At 34.2% G+C, this 21,315-nt stretch overlaps 2 protein-coding genes across 2 annotated transcripts; both read right to left on the minus strand.

Moving 5' to 3' along the window:
• Positions 1 to 19: 19 nt before the first annotated feature.
• On the minus strand, positions 20 to 2,788 carry LOC106099230. Its single transcript, XM_013277696.1, has 6 exons — positions 2,436 to 2,788; positions 1,806 to 1,928; positions 1,314 to 1,449; positions 1,135 to 1,221; positions 832 to 967; positions 20 to 306 (listed from the first exon to the last, which is right to left on the minus strand). The coding sequence occupies exons 1-6, from the start codon at positions 2,676 to 2,678 to the stop codon at positions 144 to 146; spliced, it is 888 nt and encodes a 295-aa protein (XP_013133150.1). The 5' UTR covers positions 2,679 to 2,788; the 3' UTR covers positions 20 to 143.
• A 768-nt stretch (positions 2,789 to 3,556) lies between these two features.
• LOC106099247 lies at positions 3,557 to 20,460 on the minus strand. The gene is made up of 13 exons (XM_013277718.1): positions 20,105 to 20,460; positions 13,510 to 13,782; positions 13,062 to 13,213; positions 7,945 to 8,197; positions 7,583 to 7,698; positions 6,396 to 6,528; positions 5,800 to 5,973; positions 5,591 to 5,724; positions 5,226 to 5,397; positions 4,855 to 4,962; positions 4,670 to 4,778; positions 4,170 to 4,315; positions 3,557 to 3,842 (listed from the first exon to the last, which is right to left on the minus strand). The coding sequence occupies exons 1-13, from the start codon at positions 20,345 to 20,347 to the stop codon at positions 3,780 to 3,782; spliced, it is 2,076 nt and encodes a 691-aa protein (XP_013133172.1). The 5' UTR covers positions 20,348 to 20,460; the 3' UTR covers positions 3,557 to 3,779.
• Between the last annotated feature and the right edge of the window lie 855 nt (positions 20,461 to 21,315).

A 21,315-nucleotide genomic window follows, 5' to 3' on the forward strand; every position in this document is an offset into this window, starting at 1 on the left:
GGGGAAAATAAAACTATTGTTTACAAACATCAATAAAACTTTTATTTTGGATACAAAAAGTAAATCTTATTATTGAATTTCAGTTAGAGGTGTCCGGAAGGAAGGTTTGGGTAGTCTTATCAGTATTGTATTAAGAATGATGTCTAGCACAGTGTTTTATCAGTGGCAGTTGTGATAACAGACTCCGCGCCGTCGTCGGAGCGCGGCGGCAATATTATCTGCAACTCCTCGTTGAGCTGAACCTCATCTTCTGGAAGTACTATTTCGGGCACCACGGTGTCGTAATCTTCTAGAGTTGATGCATTGCTGGAACAATTACCATATGGTTTAAATTCTTGATATTTTGAAGTTTGTTAGTTTTTAATCAGATTATAATCTTGAATGTGCCACATAAATTGGTAAAACTATATTTTATTTGATAAAGAATAAAATAAATTATATCATGTCCAACCTGAGAGATACCATTTTAACGAACAGATTTAGTCTATATAGGTAACTTTAAACTGTCGTGGTTTTTACAAATATAATGTAAAAACATCCCAATCGTGGTAAGAAACCCGTATCTTACGAACATAAACAGACCAGATTCACAAGCGACTCCCTCCGCATGGAATTTAAAAAAAAATGTTAAGTTTATGTGTTGTTCCAAGCTATCATCTACATCTATACCAAATTTCATCGAAATCCGTTCAGCCGTTTAAGCTACAAACTAACAAACATCCATCCATCTACTTTCGCATTTATAATAGTTTTATTAGTATGATTTAGTCTGTTTATAAACTGACGAAGTTCACAATAGCACAATATTCAATGATATAAAAATACTATTACTTAAGTTGGTCCCCAGCTTTAGTGCCAGCCAGTACTGAGGTGTAGAGCCGCGCGCGAGTGCCGTGCAGACGCATACCGACAGGAATCTCTTCCTTTGCGGGCCGAGCCTCGGATTTAGAATTAAGTGTATTATCGCCTATAAGAAAAAATAAATAAAGAAACGATGTGGTGAGATGTATTCTCGCCAAATGAAATTTTGTAATCTGGCTACAACTTGGATTTCAGGATCATATAAATATTACGACTAAAAAATAAATAAAGTCTCAGTAATCCGTTAGTATGAAGTTAAAAAAATGGTCTTACTGCGTTCCTGAATAGTCTTTTTGGATAAGTCAATAGTCCTCAAATCCTGACCTCGAGTGGACGTTGTTTTCGAAGTTTCGTCGTATTCTTAAAAATCAAAAATATCGTAAAATATACATAAACAAATATTTAAAGAATGATATCGTTTTTTTAAAAACCTTATACAAATGTAAATATACCTTTTGCAAGAGTATCACGTGAGGGTAGGTCAGCGTAGCCGCGGAACAGCATTTCCAGCTCGTCGGGGCTCAGACGGCGTAAGTACGGCACCCTTTTCAAGTCCGGACGATGTAGGGAACGGAACGAATTACGATGCTGTGGACAGACAGAACTAAATCTCGATTTGTAATTTTGACATCGCCACTAGATGGCGTTAACCGTCGGTGTGGTTTATCTGTGGATTTTACATCCGAGTTACAGTCATGCCATGCCAAGAGATGGCAATATTACCGTTTTGTTTAAATATCACGGCAGTGAAAACTTACTGTAGCAATCACGGGAAAGGGAGAAAGAAAAATAATTCTAAACACTGATGGTCAACTAAATGATAAAAACCTCAGAATAAAGAAGCAATAGTCTTTAGATTGAGTTTGTTATAGTGCAAGCGGCAAACTAGCTGCGAATTCGCCTAGATTCACCTAGTTATTCGTTAATTTATCATGCTTCGTTACCTTAACAAGTCCAGGAAATAATTGTGATCTCTCCGATGCTTGGGAAATGCTCAAACATTGCATTACGCTTTCATGTTTCATAGAGATCGCGGACAGCCCGCTTCGCACCAAATCTTGATTGATCTTAAAATTAAAAATTACATAGAGTAAAGGACTCAACATAGCACAATTTGTTACATTTGGACCATTTTATCCTTTGTATTTCAAAGTCCATACATAATTCATCGTTTCCGACATAAAAAGATTGATTAGACTGTGTTCAAGTGTGTGACAGAATAAATCGAGTGGAAAGAATTTGGAGTATTGTCTGATTGATGAGGCGAGAGATGCGGGTGTCTTTTATCGACAACAAAACATTTCTTTGTAACAAAAAGTTGTTTTAATGTTACATTCTTAGGAATAGATTTAGATTAATTTTGTTTAAAACACCCAGTTTCTTTGTTATAAGTTGCTATTTTAAGAAAAATATAAAAAAAACTAATTAAGATGTATCACTGATACATTTTGGTATACGCCATGACATGGCGAATGTAAAAGTATATAGTACAGTCTAGGGGGATCTTTTTTTTAACTACTTTTAATATGTACTTTACATTTTTGTACTGTGTACTATTATACCCAAGTACTGACCTGTAACTCTTTGCCCTCGCAACATGGTACCAGTAGCGGCATCTCTTCCTTCAGTTTCGGTGTGGTCAGCTCGGTGGCCACATTGTCACCACTGGCCACCGGGTTCATCAGTCGTAGAGACGAGTCCGAAGACCGCTTCTCTTTTATCTCTATATTGTGGGTAGAGAGGTTCCTCGTGGACAGGTTGACGCTCATGTTTCCGATGTTATTTATTAATGGTTTCTGTTCGTGTAGCAACTGCATACCGGATATTAGGTGTTTGTTGGGTTATTTTATGGGTTGGGTTTGTGGAAATAACTTTGCGACGTTCAGAACATTTTTCACCTTTCCATATTTGAAAAATAATGACAGATGTCGTGAAAAATTTTTCGGTTGAGGAAATTTTTTTTTAATCGTAAATGTATTTTAATTAAATAGTTTCGATACGAATCTAAAGAGGTAGAGTTTATAAGGTAACTATTATTTTATGAATTTAATTTCTCTTTTAATACATTATACAAAATTTATAATGTTTGCAATGTAATGTCTTTATTTAACGCGCGTTAAATTCAATTAAAAAAAATCAATACACTCGCCCTTATAAGAAGGGTATAACGGACATTAATCACGTAGAACCACTCAAAAAATAATGGCCATAATGTGAAAAAAGGGCATATTGAAGAAAAGGGAGTTAAGTGTCCCGTAAACTCCTTCGATCACCAATATAAAATTTTCTCGATCAATCCATATAAAACCAAATATAGTCTATCAATTTGTAATGTTTTTTTCGTCCACAGATAATTATATCTGTTCTTATTAAACTGAAATGTGTAATGTAGTAAAATATTAATTTATAACCTAATTTACTCGTCACCCAACCTGTCGCAAACACGAAACCACAAAAGGTAACGTATGAAAAAATAAACCATGTAATTTATCAAAACATTTATTTTAAACCAACAAATGAAGACGTAAAATTTTATAAAATCAAAAGTTCGTAAAAATTATCATTAAAAAACAATCTCAAAACAAGCTTTAAATTAATCAACATCAGAAATAAAAATGTTAGCCATCAAAATTAACTTTTGACTAAATTATAATTAACAAAGTATTTTGGAGCTTTGTTTTAAATCACATAGAAAACATCCGTTAAATTTCCTGTGATTTTTTATTTCATGAAAACATAACGAAGATGTAAAGTAAAAAATATCAAACTTGAAACATAAATCATAAAGTTAAATCTAAGATCTCGTTTTTAATCTAAAATTTGATTTTTCAATTTAGTCGAATAACATCGTCATAAAACTTAAATTACCTATAATAAAGTTCTAGGACTTCCAAAGACTTTGACCGATGAATATACTATCAATTTTGCTTCACTTTCTCTGGAACGTAGAAGTCACCTTCAGACTGTGTACTGATCTTCTTCTGCAAAAAGAGATTAAACAAACATATAATTCTAAATTACAATAGTTAAATAAATAAATAAATGAATAAATAAAAAAATACAACCACTGAACTAATTAATCATGAAAAAACTGCAGTGCAAAGATAATTATTCTTGCGATTGATTTAATATGAATGAAGTGTCGAAGGAATCTATATTTTTCATTTTAACCTCGCATTTTTCAACCACTTCTAAAATACAAATCCGACATCTTTATAGTTCAAAATCTTGATGAATCCTGTAACTTGTTTCTTTGCTTTCTATGATAGCATTAAATAGACTATAGTATTGAGTTTGAAAATTGTTACCTTCTCCTCCTTCATCTCAGCATTTAATGTTCTGAGTACGCGACTTGCGAGGTACTCGGAGGTGTGGCGCACCTCCACAGCGTCCACGTGCACGCGGTTGTCCACCACAGCCTCCGTCATCCCTTCCACTGCCTCACCCCATTCCACTAGTAAATAGAAAATAAAGGTTGTCGATTTACATTTCGAGATCTTCTCTCTCTCGATCTCGAGGACCAAAACAATGGACGTGACAGACGTTGTTGAGATCACTCTCTAATATACTTTGCACCTTTGTTCGCGACGTGAATTATACTCAAGACTTGCCTACTCCGCTACTTCTTACTTACTTCTACTGTTTTCTATATTTTTATTCTTCTATACTAACTTCTTGCAGTTATTGTAGCTTCTATGGAACATACGAAAATCAAGACTTGAACTATCATCTTCCTTAACAATTCAAACACAGTAGTTTTCTATCCTAGTTGTGTTACTTGTTAAAAATAATATAAAATGATACAAACTGGCTTGTCTTAGTCGAGGCAGTGTAACCTTGCCGAGTGTAACGTCCATGCCTTTAGTAACTTTCTGACTAACAGACCGAGTCAATAACTTGGCTCCAATGTTGATCATCTGGAATAAGACGAAACATAAATGGAATTATAATCTACGTTTAGTATCGTTTCTGTCTGTTTGATATTCTACTGACCTCAAGAATCTTTCTTCTTTCAGGTAAGAAGCTTGGCACAGAGACCGGATTCGGTAGATCTTCTAATCTATCTAAGAATGTCACTTCTGCTAATTTCGTTTTTGATGGCTAGAAATGACACAAATAGGAGAAGTTGCACACAATTAAGTTAAAAATTAATAAACTAGCTTTCGCTCGCGACTCCGTTCGCGTGGAATTAAAGTAAAAAGAAAAGAAAGTAGCCTGTGTTCTTCTAGACTATGCTCTACATCTGTGCTAAATTTCATCGAGATCCGTTTAGCCGTTTAGGCTACACATTATAACAAAGATCCATTATCTTTCCATCCAAACTTTGGCATTTATAATATTAGTTAGTAGTAAGATAAACATACGACAGGCGTTGGTGGTCGATCTTTAATACTCTTCATCTCTACTTCTGCCTCGAAATCATTGGAAATGGTTTCCACGTTGCCAAAGTCCAGGGAGGTGTGGCGATGGCCGGCTGACTGGACAGTTGCCATCTGAGCTGCGACTTGCACTGCCCAGCGAGGCTTCTTCGGCACGCTGTGCTCAAGGAGAGCAGGACATTTACATAGTGAAATCGGTGTTATTGTTATTAGGAGTGATAACTATGTATTAAATTTGAGTTTTTACATTATTGTTTGGGTTTGCTGAATATGTAAGTCATTACTGCTCGTGAGTGTGTGCTTGCGAAGTGATGATTTTGATATATTTAATTAATCAATGGTAAACGTACAATTGTTTCTTCCCAGACGGACGAATGTTTGAGAAGAATATGTTGGCCGCTTTCGTGTGCACCAAATTCTCCACTCCTCGCAGCATCACATGTACGCGCTGTCTTGTAAACTCCATCACAACTGACTCTATCACCTGAAATTGCGATTAAGATATAGTTATCACCCTCATTTAAAAAAGTAGAGACAACAATGTATCTCTTAAGCTTACTTCTTCCAGTAGCTTCAATGGTGGCGATGGTAGGACAGTGGCGACATCCATCATAGTACGAGCTTGTCCTAAAGTCACGAGCGGGTCTCCCTGCGTCGACACCGCGCTTGTCATCGCTTCTATCGCTAGCGATTGTGCTAACTCTGGACTCATGCCTTTAGCTCCGCGCTTTGACTGTAAACAATGTAAGTTAATTAAAGTTTGTAGCATCTACTTGATGCTTCCCATTTTTTCCATCTATTTTAATTCAATTTATTTCAGACAAGGATGGCATTTATATATGCATCAATTTAATACACATGCACAAATCGGCAAAGACATTCAAAGATATGTGTGAAGTCCCGCAGTGGACCAGTGTGGTTGACTAAGGCCTAGTCACCCCTTACTTAGGATAGGCTTCGTACCCCCTTAGCGGAAAGAATAGTGAGCTGGTGATTATGATGAATTTCATAATAAGCATTAAAATGGAGTTCAATTGTTTGTATAATATCGTTTACTGATGGATATTTTACGGTTACTTTAATTATTGGACAAGCCAAGGATCGCTTAGTGCCTTGTATTAAACGTATATTTGATTGTTATAACAAAGAAGTTACCTTTTCAAACTCAACGCCCATCTTCTTAACAAGTTTGGCTGCCTTCACGTCTCCGCCATGCAGTAACTTCCAGTTTGCTAATCTGATACGCTGCAGCTCTAAGTCGGTGTTGTATGCGTAAACTTCCGCTTTCCTACGATGCAAGTATTCATTATTTCCTCTACCTTATTATACTCCCATAAGGTCGGCGCACCGAGTTTTCGTCCTCCACATAACTCTATCATTCGTCATCACTCATCATAATGTCATATTTTACGCAATCCATCCCTTTCTAGGTCTACCTCTACCAGTGTACCTCCACATTCATAACTAACGTCCTTCTTGTTACATGCGATTCATCACCTCATAACATGACCATACCATACTAACCTTTTACTCCTTAATTTCTCAACCACTGGGGCTACTCTCAAACTAACTTCAACGAATGCAAGTATTACTGTCAGTAGAAAAGTCAATTTTGTTTTGTAATGAATTGTCAAAATTGATTAAATCGATTAGTGTAATTTACGTGTATCTGCGTATTCAAATTTATTTAACTCATGAATATTTTATTTAACTCTGTTATTTAATTTAATGATGACGTAACTGATAAAATAAAACATTTAAAACCATCTTTTGATAGGAGAAACAAAACAAAAATTAGCATTTTTACTCCTGTGTCTTTAGAGTTGGATATCTCGGAACATTAAGTCAGTCTGGTCTATAATAAATTTTAATGGGGACAGCAAGTAAGGATGGTTTGAATCCGAGCCAGCTTTTTTTAGCTTCGTCCACAAAATGATAAAGATTGTTTAGTACTTAGGATTTTGAAGTAAGAAATACATTTAGAGTGTAAAAAATGTGAATGCGCAATATTACTAGCAGATAATCTAAATCTAGACTTGAAGATCAAGGATTAAAGATTCATATAATACTGCAGATATAGACTTTAAACCGCGTAATAAAATATATCATTGTATACTCTGTGCACTTGAACGGTGGTATTCCGTTTCGTGGTTTTAGTGTTCAATTGACGGAAATATTTGTAACACCTCAAGCTATTTGAGTTATCTATTATTTAGATACACAATTTTTTTACGATATCAAGTCTACTATAAATTTCAATCGCCTTTAATTTTTTTATAACTAAAGTTTAAACACTACAAGCAGCAGTTTTGTTAACGCGTAAATTTTAATCATTAACTTACTTGGCTCTCCTCATGGCTCCAGCTTTCATATCTTCGGTGTAGATTTTAAGAAGTAAGGATTCTTCTTGAATTTTAGAATTTTGCGCGTTAATTCGATCCGCCCATTTTCTATTTGCCTAAAAATTAAATCACATTCTTGTTATCGTTTATCATATTCTTATTAAATAGCAAAGAAACTATTTTTTTTAGCTATTACTAAATTATGTACAATATTCACCTACATAGAGATATCTGGAGTAAGTGAGTAAGTCGTAGGATGATTAAAAAAAAGAATCGAAGAGACTAGTAGAGACTTGTGAAAAACCAGCGTTCTAAAGTCCGTAGGTCATTAGGACGCTATGATTCTAATTGTAGATAATTACCTCGTCTTCTAACCGCTTCGTTTTAGCTTCTCGCTCCTGCTTAAGCCTGAACAACCTTTGCCTCTCGTTGGTCCGCCACTGCCGCACCATAGTGATCTTTCTCCTCAGCTCCAGTTCTGCTGCAGCCTGCACCCTCTGTTTGATTCTGTTCTGTTTCTCGTGCGCACGCGCCGCTCTCTCTTTACGTTGCTTCTCGTTGAATTCAGCTAGATACTTCATCCTTTTTTTGATCTTCTTTTCTTGTTCTTTAGCTCTGAAAATAAAATATGTTTTGTTAGATGATTTTTCTTTTTTTGTTTCCGTTTATCTTATTAGGGAATTTACAAAGATATACTGCCACTAACATTAAATGGATAGCTTTTTTATAATTAGAAGATAAGAGCCGAACAAAAAGTTCTTATTAGGCTAGAAAATGTTGTGTCGTATTTATACTTGACACGACAATTTTGTTTTTAAAAGAAAAATTAACAAAACATCGCAAGAAACGTTAATAATTAGGAACAGGATTTTTTTTCCAGAAAGTCTGGCTGAATATTCTGTGTGTTTGAACACGCGAGCAGGCGTTAAGGCAGCGGTCGACGGTTGGCGTTCGGTGCGCTCGGGTGCGTACTTTTAATTAAGACGGCTGCGCTGGTTTCAACTTCTTTTGATTTACGTTTTGCATTCGTGACATCAATTCCTTTTTACAAACTCACCACTCGACATCTCAAAAATTTGGCAGTTAACGACTTTACAGGAGACCAAAAATGTAAAATCCGTGTCATTTTATGCCCATATTTGCACACGTAACTTTCACACTATGTTTCGTTGTAACTCCTGTAATTTCGGAACTGTAAGACTAAATAAGGGTCCTAAGTGTCCTACCACTATCAATTGCTATTTTACCCTAGGTTACTCATGTGACATATACTAAAACACGCTTAAGAAAATAAGATCTATCTCTAGGTTTTTGCAATTGACTTTGATGTTAATATCCTGTACAACAAATTGAAAAATACGTTCACAGTTTAGCTCAGTAAGGTAGGAAAGCTCGCGTGGATGTAAATAGAAATAAAGTACCATTGTAAATCACTCCGCGCGTTTAACGTAAAGCCCGCGTTAACTGCTTCCGTTACGTTTACCTTTGCAAAATTAGATGCACCAAAATACTAAGAAATAGCTGCTTGGTGTCTAAAAGTACTTTTGTGTAACTCAACAACCTTGATGTGCTTTAAATTAGATGAGTTTAGATAGAATTTTACATTATGAAATAAAAAATAAAAAAACGTATTTATTATAATAATCTACTGTTCTTGATAATTATAATCTTACTAGTATTATAAATGTGAAAGTTTGGATGGATGGATATATGTTAGAGTTGTAGCCTAAACTGTTAAATTAATCTCGATGAATTTTGGTACTAATTAAGTATTTTTTAACAAGGTTAGTGTAACAATATCATGGTCAAATTATTTTAAGAAAAGACTTTATTTGAACAAATAAAACTATATAGATTTTATTACAGTTAGAATAGATTGGATGATTTTTGATCGATTTTGACAACAAAAATCCACAGTGAACAGGTTCAAGAAGTTAAAAATTTGCATTGTGCAAGTCATCTGAAATGCATAGAGGACGGCTCGCACCGCGGGGGCTGAGGGCCATCGAACTTATCTAAAGTGAAATTGAACCGAGAGCGTTTGTGTCAAAGTGAATCTTCAAGGCTTTTTCCTGCTATCAACCGTAGTACTGACATATGGTTTAACTGAACAGAATACTGATGCGAATATTTTCACGAACAATAATAAATACATGAATATCCGTCATCGTCAATTTATAATCACTTCTTTTATTGTGTTTTAAAAAATTAACAATATGTTTCTTGTTTCTCTTTTCATTCTTTATTTTTTTTGTACAACTCCTTTTATTCTAATTGTTTCACAAGTAATTAAAAAATTACAGAGGGTCTATAACCAATATTTGATGTTACGAAAATTCTCACGGATATTCATGATAAGTCCTTAAAACGTTAACGTAATATGATAATGTCTTTAAAATGTGTAGCTATTTAAATAGCTTTAATGTTGCAACGTTCATCCTATACAAACATACTAGAAATAGTGAAAATATAATCGATATGTAGTTATTGTTTACTAGCTGTTGCTCGCGACTTTGTCAGCGGAAAAATAAAAAATATAGCCTATGTTACTCGCGTAGGGTTTTAATGGTAAAAAAAAAATTTGAAATCGGCGCCGTAGTTTTTGAGTTATTTTTTTTTTGTATTACAAATCTTTCCTCTTTATAATATTAGTAAAGACTATGTGTATAAAAGGAAAGTAGATTTATTATGTAGGTTTTAACGGATTAAATCCTATAGCATAATAATTTTAATTAAATTTCTCGTCGTCTCGCAAACTTTGCAGTGTTCGTTCGCCGGGGACTGAAATGTTTACTGTCTCGATGTCATAGTTGCTATGCGCTGTTGTGACATATTATTAATTAAAGTAAAATCTCATCACAGAATGAGATGGCAACACTTCCAGATCTTTACACAATGTTACTTCTTACTAATATTATAATATAGTTTAGATGGATGGACGGATGTTTGTTAGAGTTTGTAGCCTAAACGGCTGAACGGATTTCGATGAAATTTGGTATAGATATAGAGGATAGTCTATAAGAACACATAGGCTATTTAGTTATTTTTTCAGTTTCAGAGTCGCGGGCGCAAGCTAGTGTATAAATAATTATTTCGACAATTTCTCCTTTGAATGCAATATAGTCGATACAATTGAACAGTAGTTCCGTTTGAAAGCTCGACAGGCAATTGACTGAGGAGATAAACAAGCCGAACAGTTGACAAACAGAAGCGGCGACTGAATGCAAATATTGAACTAAATAATTTGCACAGCGACGAGCGCAGATGGTCAATTCACGGACAAAGTTTAAATTCATTTTGAATTTCGTTTAGTGTTTTATTTTGTTGAGTCGAATATGTTGATCTCTATTTCATACAGGCTAACGAAACTGAATTATTATAATTACTTTTAGAGTTTAGAAGAACACGCACTTTAATACATTTAAATCATGTCCATTTAAACACATTTTGAATTTCAAGTGACGTCGAATGCATTTGAATAGTGCAAAGTTTATTGCATTCCAGAAAGTTCTTTACTACATTCCACAATGTTCGACAAACTAGGTCATTGTGAACCTTGCTGAGAAATGTTTTGGAAAAGTGGAAAATAAGTTTAAGATAAAAGTAGTCACAAACGTGTTGTGAAGTGGAGAAAAGCATTTTTTTTAAGAAAATCTTACTAATATTATAAATGTAAAATTTAGATGGATGGATGGATGTTTGTTAGAGTTTGTAGACTAAACGACTGAACATATCTGGATGAAATCTCGTATAGATGTTGAATATAGTCTGGAAGAACACGTTGGTTACTTACTTTTTTCTTTATTTTTAGTCTTGGACGGATTCGCGGGCACATCCTAGTTATAAATACATTACAATAACATGGTTTATTTTGATAAAGAAATATCTTGATTATTAGATGATTAAGTGATATGGAAAGTGACAACTTGAATATGGCGTTAATGTCTAAGTACATTACATTAATTCACAGGGTACATTGTCGACGGTTTTCCCTTGAAATTAAATTAAGTTAATTTATCCTCAGAGAGAAATGTACCATGTTAACAAAGTGTAAGCTAAAATCTAGTATTTGTACTCATCGAATGGGTTATGCAAATGCGTCTGTCGAGTTTACGATAACGAGGGGTGGGATCCGAGAGACGGGGCGAAGTGCTCGGGAGCAGCCACGGGGAGCTCGGATGCAAATATCGCTGCAAACAGTTTGAATTGAAAAGCACTAGATAATATTGCATAGAGCGGAAATATAAAGGATAGATGAAAAAGTATTTTGCTTTTTAAATTGAATTTTGTAGTGTATTAAAGAGCTCACTGAATGGTAAATTTGTGTTGACTCATAATAGAGAAATTTTAAGTTGAAATATACATTTAAAATACGTGCATTGTTGAAACTTAAAAAAAATTAAACAACGTCAAAAAAGTTGCCAAACTTGTACAATTGCTACAGCCAAACTTTACTGTTTTAATAATAATTTCTGAACTTGTAAAAGAGTTTTGACATACAGATGTTAACTTTAGACTTCCAGTGTTTGCAAACTGTTTTGGTTTGTAGTTTCTGTGTCAAGTCAACAAGCAATTTGAATTTGTGTTGTTGAGAGCTACGTGACAAACTCTTCAATAATTAGTAAACTTTCATTTGGAGTTTGCACAAATGAAGGACAAAAGTTGTTACGAATTTGGATGTTGAAAGGATAATCTAAAATTATATAACCAATATTACCTTTTCTTATAAGGAGTGGATGCGAAGGGGAAGTGGATTTGACGGTGGAGGAGATGCATAGGAAGGGGAAATATCCTCTTTATGTGCGTCTCCTCCTCCGTCGTATAAGGGTAGGTAACGCATCTGAAATTGCGGATGTCTATGGGCAGCAGTCGCTTCGCCATTTTGGCGGATTCAGGTGGCCGCTTGCTCGTTTGCCACCTTATGTTATAAAAAAAATTCTCTTGTTTTAGTAATTAGTAGTATAAAATAATGTCAAGATGTGATGAAATTATAATAGCTCCTCGACATTTGGGTAACAAAAACTGAAAATTGCGTGAAGTAAATAGAAATAAAGCGTAGTCATTAATCACAGGCAGACCGCTCACGTAGTTTGTAGAGGCCCCTAAGTATGGCTGGAAATTCGTTTAAGCGCCGCCAGTCCCATACTTCAGCAACTAATAAATTTACGTCGACGCGCAACTCAAAAGAGCTACACGGTTGAGAATTTGCATTCAGTTAGCACTAATTAAATCCGCATGCATGCAATGCGATTCTAGTTTTGTTACAAGTACAATAGAAAATCTATTTTATGTTTGAGAGATATTAATTAAATTGTAACCTAGTGTATGTGTTTTTCTAGGATTTTTTTCTTTCTGATCAAGTTCTTGTTTAGATTGTCGTAGTTAGTAATTTTAAGAATTCAGTCAACAAAGGGCCCTTAGTAACCGTCCAATGACTGCGTGCCGCAGTAAGGTAGACATTTAATGATGTTTTACTTACAGCCTTCTCTTCTCCGCCCACTCGTCAGCGTGCTCCTGCGCGATGCGTTCGAGATGTTCCCGTGCGCGCTCCGCCTTAGTGAAGGCTTGCTGCCGCCGCGCCACGTCAGCCTCAACACGCTTCAGCGTTAGATCATCGCGAGCTCGTTCATCCTGATATATTCGAAAACTAACTTACTCTATTACAAATAACGATGTGCCGCTACTATTAATTCACAGAACCATAGTTGATTTTAATTAACACAGTATTATTTAGATTACTATAAGGTATAACCTAGCAACTCACCAATAACATTTTTTCTAATTTCTGTCACATTTTGCAACGAGTTGTAAATCATTAGAATCTCTTTCTTCCTCACGATGGTAAAGACATTGTCAATCACTAGTATATTGTCAAAAGACACGAAGTAAATTTAAATGACCACTGATTGCATGAGAGTCGTGCTTACCAGCTTCTTCATTTCCATATGTATTCTATCCATGAAGCGGTTGTAGAGATACTTTCTGTACTGATTGAATTCTTTAAGCGAGCAAACCGCGCGGCCGTCTTTTGTGCAGAAGCCGAGCTGTTTCATTCTATTCCTTGCTGGCTTCTGTGCAAAATGGTGCGCCAGGTGCGGATCGTGCATCGGCACGTAATCGTAGGACACAGTGTAGCAGTTGGGATCCGAAAGGTCGAAGGTCGGGTGAGGCGCGTCACTACCCAACCCGAGGCGACGGACCTAGAATATAATTTAAGTGTAAGAGCTACCGCAGATGTTTCGAGAGCCATAGATATTAATTGCCATACGTAAATTCTAAATTTGGTGTAAACTTGTTTCAATTATCAATGTAATAAAATTCTAAAAAAAAGTTGTAGGATTGTTGTTGGTATCAAAATACCATTAGAGTTTTCTAAGTTTAGCTAAATAAATATAAAACTATCTGAACTCATGTTAATGTTGGGAGGCGTGTGACGTCATCTCATTACGCATTATTACAAACACCGCGGTTGTGACGCGAATTTAATTTGATACCAGATTACATTCCGATAATTTGATAGGATTGAATGTTATGTGGTAATAATATTGTACAGTATAAATTAAAAATTAAAACTACAAAATCAAGGAACTAAATTAAATAACGTAGCAGTTTTCATAAAATTAGGTGTAGATATTTTCAAATATCCAGACTTAAAAATAGTGACAGAGACGTCAAACACGGAAAGGAGCAACAAGTTGTAAACATTGTCACTGCGCTAAGCTTGTTATTCTTAACGTGAACAGAGAATAGACATCGACAATATACTTAGAAAGTCTTACAAAAACAGTACTTAGTTCGATATAACTATTATCAACGTTACAATGAAAACAATTACACGAATTAAAGGACAAAGGCCGCATTTAGGCTATCGTTTTAGTTGACTAATTTCATTTACAAGACCACTCATTTAATGTAGTAGTTAATTTTGCTTTTTTATTGTTTTAGCAGAAGGGGACATACGTATTAAAAAAACGTCATTTTTACATCATATTTAAGACTTAAATGTAAGATTTTCATCGAGAAATATTCACATCACAATATTTGGCATGGTTATAACGAAGGAACTTTGAGTGTGCGGTGTAAGTGACAAGAGAAAATTGGTTATTACGTTTTGCAAACACCTGTTAACGATGTACCGAGGCACGAGTTCGTTGAAAATCTGCTTTAATACTTTACATAATTAACTTTGGCAGATTATACTAACGTTGAATTATCACTTTGATATAGTAATTGTAGCGAAAGAGTGGTGTATTATCATTCTATGAAAACTAATTTATAAAACATTTATCTTCAGCTTGTATTATTCCCCTGCTGAATATAAGACTCTACCACATAACAGCTACAGAAAACTGAAAGAAAATTGACGTTTTTTATAAGAGTAGGGAGCAAACGAACGGCGGGTACACAGAGGCGATCATAGACGTCCATGGCCATCCGCAATACCCGAACTACAGATACCTTGGCGGCCTTTGAGGAAATGCTATGCTCGCTTCTTAAAGAATCGAATTTTCATATGAAGCATAAATATAGTTCGGCCTACTCCGTTGAGCTTTTTTATATTTTAAAACGTATCTGTCAGAAAGAAGTACACTGCATGCTATTATAACCTAAAAAGATATCGTTATATAAATAACACAATCATATTAATAGAATATCTATATAATAAAATGACGATTATATCATTGAAGGTGCTTTTCGTGGTTAAGAACATCGTGATATCATATTATAAACATGCTCGTTGTAATAAAATAATGTTTATACTTTTCAGAATTACTGTTATCAAAATAGAACAAACAGCAAGTGTCTTTACTTCATCAATTCCTTATAAATTTCAATTTATTAAAAATTCAGTTTATTATTAACAAGGCACTTTAGTATATACAACTTTCATAATAAAGCATAATTTACAAATTAAATTGAGATAAAACATCGTCTGGTACTTTATCACGTCGTCCCATGAATACACTCATGGTCGGAAGTTTTAATTAAAAACGTCATCAGTTTGCGCATTTCCTTAATTTATGAGTGCGTGACGTAACTGTACTCGAATTCTCTAATAATTATGACACGACATAATGAAGGACACACATAAACAGAAAATTTCCGAATAAAAACTTTGAAAATGCCTCTTCTAATCTTCAAGGCAATCTTCTACCCAGTTACAAAAAAAAACAACTTTGTGAATTTATCTTAGGAATTTTAAGATACCTTCTTTACTTTATTTATCTGTACATTTAATAAAATAAAAGTAGGAAAGGTTTGAAAAATCCGTTACAATTGAATATATGCAGATTTATATATCACCGAAAAAATTGTATCCATTCTAAAAAAAATCTTGAAGCGACGCTGACAATAGTCGAGCGGCAGGATTCGAACCCACGAGCGCTAGAATTGTATCCTTAACCAATGGGTTATTGGCACCTCCGTAGCAGTTTTAATGGAAATCAGATCTAAATACAAATTTCCATACTGGAAGTTTCGTAGAAGTAATTACTATCCGAAAATTTATAATTAAGATTACAAATGGTGATATCTAGCTTCTTGTAACGCAAAGGAATATTGTCAAAGCAAATATTCTGTTAATTGCCTCATTTAAACTTCAAAAACAGCATCCAAACAACGCACCATTAACTTGTCGGCTAAAACAATTGCGTTAATTAACACTAAAAGCTCCATAAATGTATTAAAACGAACCTTTTTGCTTATCCATCAATGTTAATTATTTATGTAGTAAGATTATAAAGCAAAATGTAATCATACTTGTATTTTGTTTTATTTATTTGGGCGCCATAATTTACATATTATAATAATTTCGGATTAACTAGAAACCTATTTTTGTTTTTACTTGGTGTTAATCATACTATACTAATATTATAAATGTGAAAGTTTGGATGGATGGATAGATGGATGGATGGATGTTTGTTGGAGTTTGTAGCCTAAACGGCTGAACGGATCTAGATGAAATTTGGTATAGATGTAAAGGATAGTCTGGAAGACCACATAGGCTACTTTCTTTTGTTTTTATTAACACCACGCGGACGGAGTCGCGGGCGGAAGGTAGTATGTTAATATTGAATAGACGATTGAAAGTAGAAATATAAGTCACAAATTTTGAAGACCTAAACTGGAACATCGATACAAACAACTTTGAATTTTTTCTTTCTTTTAGCAAAGATTTGTGTAATTCAATATTTCTTCTACCTTAGACAAGCAGTGATTTCGATCAAAATCTCGTTTCAAATTCTTATAACCATTAAACTTGACATGCTTTCAAAGTGGCACCCGGCCGTCAGTTCGATGCTGTAGATGTAAAAAGTAGGTCAATAAAATGACGTTCAGGGTATGACACCCTCAGGGTAAAGTGTGCCTTTTGATGTTTTATGGAGAATATTTAGTAGCCAGGTAGGTGATTGATTTTGTAGAATGTAAAGATTAGTTCTAGTCATGTGTAAGTGAAGTGAAATTGATGAACTACAGATCAGTTCACGGTTCACATTTATGAAGCAGATCACTGAACCGGCACGCAGCTCAATTCGATTTTTACCTGCATAGAGTTAGTTATGATTTGCGTTCAAGCTGCGAACTGTGAGTCATCAGTCAGCTTGCAGCTCGTCGGCTGACATAGTTATAGTACATCACATTGAGCCGTAAGCTGATATTAACTTGTTGAGCTTCAGCTCAAAGGCTCATGTCTATGTTAACTGAATTTTTGAACCTGTTCAGATTTATACACGTTTATTAGTGCAACCAGTAAACTTAATTTCGCATTCACTTGGACCTTTATAGAATAGTTATCGCTTTGCTATCTTTTTTCTGTATACTATAGGCATCAGGAAATAATCGTAGGATACTTACAAAACAAACAAACGGCAAGAAAAGTCATCAAGTCGTAATGTAATAGAATTTTTGATGAGATGTGACGTCGCCTATCAAGAAATAGATTGTTTGAGATAAATTAAATGACTTTCATTCGTCGAAAGTAAAGTGCCTACCTTATTATTGAGCGACTGAAATAAAGGGCAAATTGCGAATCGAGACGCTTCCTGATGAATATAACGCTGAAGTAAATTGAAATCGTTTAAGTCGTAAATTTAACCGAGACTTTAAAGTACTGCTTTAAAATTCGGTTGGAGTTCCCCGATGCCTATGCTAGTAAAAATTGCCTTTAAATTTCCTTTAAAAGTGACAGTTTAAAGTATGTACATACATTTTATGCGTTATTCTACGTCTACTCAGGAGAGTAGGAAGGATGTCATCTCAGTGGTTGTAAATAAATTGACATTCTATTCAAAAGACACATCGCCATTGGACAAAACGATTCGCATGAAAGCATGAGTATAGACACAATAAACCCTTGCTGTTTTGTTTGAGTCTAGTCTGAACTAAAGCGGGCGCAAATGAAAAAAAAACTGGAATCTTTTAGATTGTTCTCATACCATTCAATGTGAACCACAACAGAAAGCTTTAACCTTTAGACCAGCGACGCAAACAAGCGTTGGGGCTTTACTGACCCCAAACAATTTAACTGGATAGCACGTGTGCTAGGGTTGAAGCGATGCGGGAGCGGGACTATGGATTTATCGCGCGAAAGCCTCCGTACCGCCCCATTCAACGCTTGAATACGACGCATTAGCATAATGAAAGCTTGGTCTTCTTAAAAAGGATTTCAAACACCCTCACGGCCGAGATTCGGTTGAAATGTGGCGTGAATTTGTCTGCGAATATTTAAATATTATATTCCCGTTTATCTACGTTGCGCGGTAAAGGAAAATAAATGTGTGGTTTAGTTGTAAATTTGATGTATTGTGGAAATGTTAGATAAATTTATACAGTTATTTTTGCATATATTTCTCAAATTTTTGATATAGTTTAAAACTGTACGAGGAACATTAAATACATTTAATACAATGCACATTTTTATTTTGATTACGATGATTAGACAATACATATCTCGTAGTCATCTATGTATAATAGTATGAAGTCATCTGGAGTAGAACTCTTATCTATAAGTGTTTGTTTGCTTGCTTAGCTGTGTGCTATTGAGGGATTAACTGCTTTACCGTTGACCTACTATTGAAAACAATGATAAGATTTTTATAAATTAAAGCATGTATAGTCTGCCATAAAAATGCAGACACCGAACATATTGCCTGGATGTATAAGACAGGAACGCCTTTTATTCAATTGTGGTTTTTTAATATTCTACTTTTTAACGTACCTTTTGAGTACTCTACTTAACGGTGTAAACTTAATGTTGGGGAAGAGTTTAGGTTAATTTATGAGATAACTTAGAGTCGCGTCTTGTTAACACGTCTACGCTCTTTAATATCTTAATTTGCATACATCATATATTAACTTCGTGAAATTTACTACCTTGTATTTTTTTTTCAAAAATAATTTGAGGTATAATTGGATTCAGCACTTTCATTTTAATCTTAACTATATAAAGCTATTTAAGTATCGGAATGCATCTTATTTAGTAGCAATGAAATAACTAAAGGCCTTCATTGCCTTACATAACTTAAAAGTGTATTAGATACGAGAATTAAGATTTTAAAATGTATGTATCTCCATTTTATTGGCAATAGAAGTATTGTTTACGCAGAGTAAAATATTATATTTTATTTGAGCACATGTTCTTTGATAGAAACATCGCTTTGAACTTTCAATACTGCAGATGGATTTACTATTGTGTCCAGCGTGTCTTTTGAAGACCTGATGCTATTATGGAACTCTTCATTCTAAGATAGGATAAGGTAGAACTATAGCTGTAATGATATATTCTATGTGTTCGATATTATTAATTTAAAATGTATTTTTGATCAAAGTTCTTTAAAAAATGTTTTGAGAATTTAAACTTTTAAACAATAAAGGCGTTATTGGTTTTTATAGGAATAAATAACCCTTAAATTGATAAGATTACTTTGTCGAAGAAAAGCAAAAACCAATGTATATAGTTAAGATAAATTTAGTAAGTTAAAAATTACAGTGTACATTTTTTAGTTATATGGTATACAAGATGTACATAAGGTTTAAAATTATAGTTTTCAGTACCATGATATAATCGGTCAAGTAATCCTTGAATAATTTGTATTTAAAATTCATCTCCTGTAACTAAGAGAGGTAAACTACTAATTTAAATTAAAGGACGCTTAACGAGGGCTGAATAATAAATTGCAATGATATTATACATTTTTTTTTTCACTTTCTAGGGGTAAAAACTCCTGGAATTAGAAGTTATATTTAACATTGCAGTTGTCAAATAAAATACATCAATTTACATTTTTTATCTGTACTCTGTACTACTGATTTGCATTTTGGATTTTTGTATGTATTGAAATAACTTAAAAACTACAGGATATCAAAAATTTAATCGCCGTTAAAAAGCTACTTTTTAATTTTACCCGGTCGAAGTCGCGAGTAACAGCTAGTAGTAAAATATAATGAGAAATATTGTATTTATATTCCAAAATAATATTATTCAAAAATGTGCCTGAATGTTAAATTTACAAAAGTACTTACATCTTCACCGATTTTCCCGCGCGAAAACACAACTTTTCCGAGCGGCATTTTCGGCATGGGTAGTTTGGACTCGAGCCCCAGTCGGAACCACATCGGCAAACCATTTTTGGGGACTGCACTAACAGGCTTGGGTACTGATTCTATAACTTTTTTCAAATCAGTCGGTTTTCGTAGCATCATCAATGCTATATTAACTTCCGATGAATTATCGGCCGCGAATTCCGAGGTCTTAACCGACGACATCTTTTTAATGTTTTATGTAAAATTTATATAAAAATAACCTAAAAATAATTGGAACAAAGCGCGCTTTGACTTTACACAGAAATACTGAAATTTCACATTTTGTACGTGACGTTCGTATTCAGACGTCCGGTTGGCGTTGATTGCTTTTTAATTGCGATTCAAAATGGCCAGTGCGAAATGTAAAGTTCACGTTCCTGCAGTTTATATTACACAGGATTGTTTGTTCATGAATTTGTAGTGAACCGTGATATTTTTTTTTATTTAAAATTCTAACTTATTCATTGTACTGGTAAATATCGCATGTTCACAATTTCCGTTATGCTTAACTAAACAATAGATGGCGCTGTCACAACACAATCTCTATAGATCGCGGTATTGAGTTCTTATAACTATTTATTGCGCGTTTTCTAAAAAAAAGGCTTCAATATTAAAATATGTCAATATATCGGAATATGGTATAAAAATAGAGGTACATTTTCATATAACTAATAAAATAAGCTTACCTCTAACCTCAAATAGAATAGGAAACCGGTTATATTTTTAATAACGCAAACCCGAGCAATATTCAATATTCCCTCGCATCGGCAGGATCTCAATAACATAGCAATAGGATTCCACTTCCACACTCACCTCCAATTGGGTTAGCCACATTCAGATATAACTTTACGAAGTTCTATAACTTGCTACTATTGACTATTGAATTTTTTATCAAGTGAAAATATGTTCAAACAAGATGGCATAAATTGTACATGTTACTTTTGATATGAAGTTATATTATTTTTTAACTAGTTATTGCTTGCGACTTTTTCCACGTGAAATTAAAAAAAAGCCTATATTTCTCACTGATAATGATAGCTATTTAATGGCGTAAGAATTATTGAATTTGAGCCAGTAGTTTTTGAGTTATTTCAATACATACAACAAATACAAGTCTTACCTCTTTATAACGTTAGTATAGATAAGAAAAT

The sequence above is a fragment of the Papilio polytes genome, unplaced genomic scaffold (genome assembly GCF_000836215.1).
Source record: "Papilio polytes unplaced genomic scaffold, Ppol_1.0 DF824135.1, whole genome shotgun sequence".
Taxonomy (NCBI): domain Eukaryota; kingdom Metazoa; phylum Arthropoda; class Insecta; order Lepidoptera; family Papilionidae; genus Papilio; species Papilio polytes.

What these genes read in the sequence shown, in the direction of transcription:
- LOC106099230 (XM_013277696.1), bottom strand. Translation starts at nt 2,678, where the DNA reads ATGCAGTTGCTACACGAACAGAAACCATTAATAAATAACATCGGAAAC. An exon ending in TATTTCCTGGACTTGTTAAG is followed by an intron (nt 1,450 to 1,805) that starts GTAACGAAGCAT and finishes GTCTGTCCACAG; the next exon opens with CATCGTAATTCGTTCCGTTC. An exon ending in AAAGCTGGGGACCAACTTAA is followed by an intron (nt 307 to 831) that starts GTAATAGTATTT and finishes TAATTGTTCCAG; the next exon opens with CAATGCATCAACTCTAGAAG.
- LOC106099247 (XM_013277718.1), bottom strand. Translation starts at nt 20,347, where the DNA reads ATGTCGTCGGTTAAGACCTCGGAATTCGCGGCCGATAATTCATCGGAA. An exon ending in GCGGGAAAATCGGTGAAGAT is followed by an intron (nt 13,783 to 20,104) that starts GTAAGTACTTTT and finishes ATTATATTCTAG; the next exon opens with GTCCGTCGCCTCGGGTTGGG. An exon ending in CCGTCTGGGAAGAAACAATT is followed by an intron (nt 5,398 to 5,590) that starts GTACGTTTACCA and finishes CCTTGAGCACAG; the next exon opens with CGTGCCGAAGAAGCCTCGCT.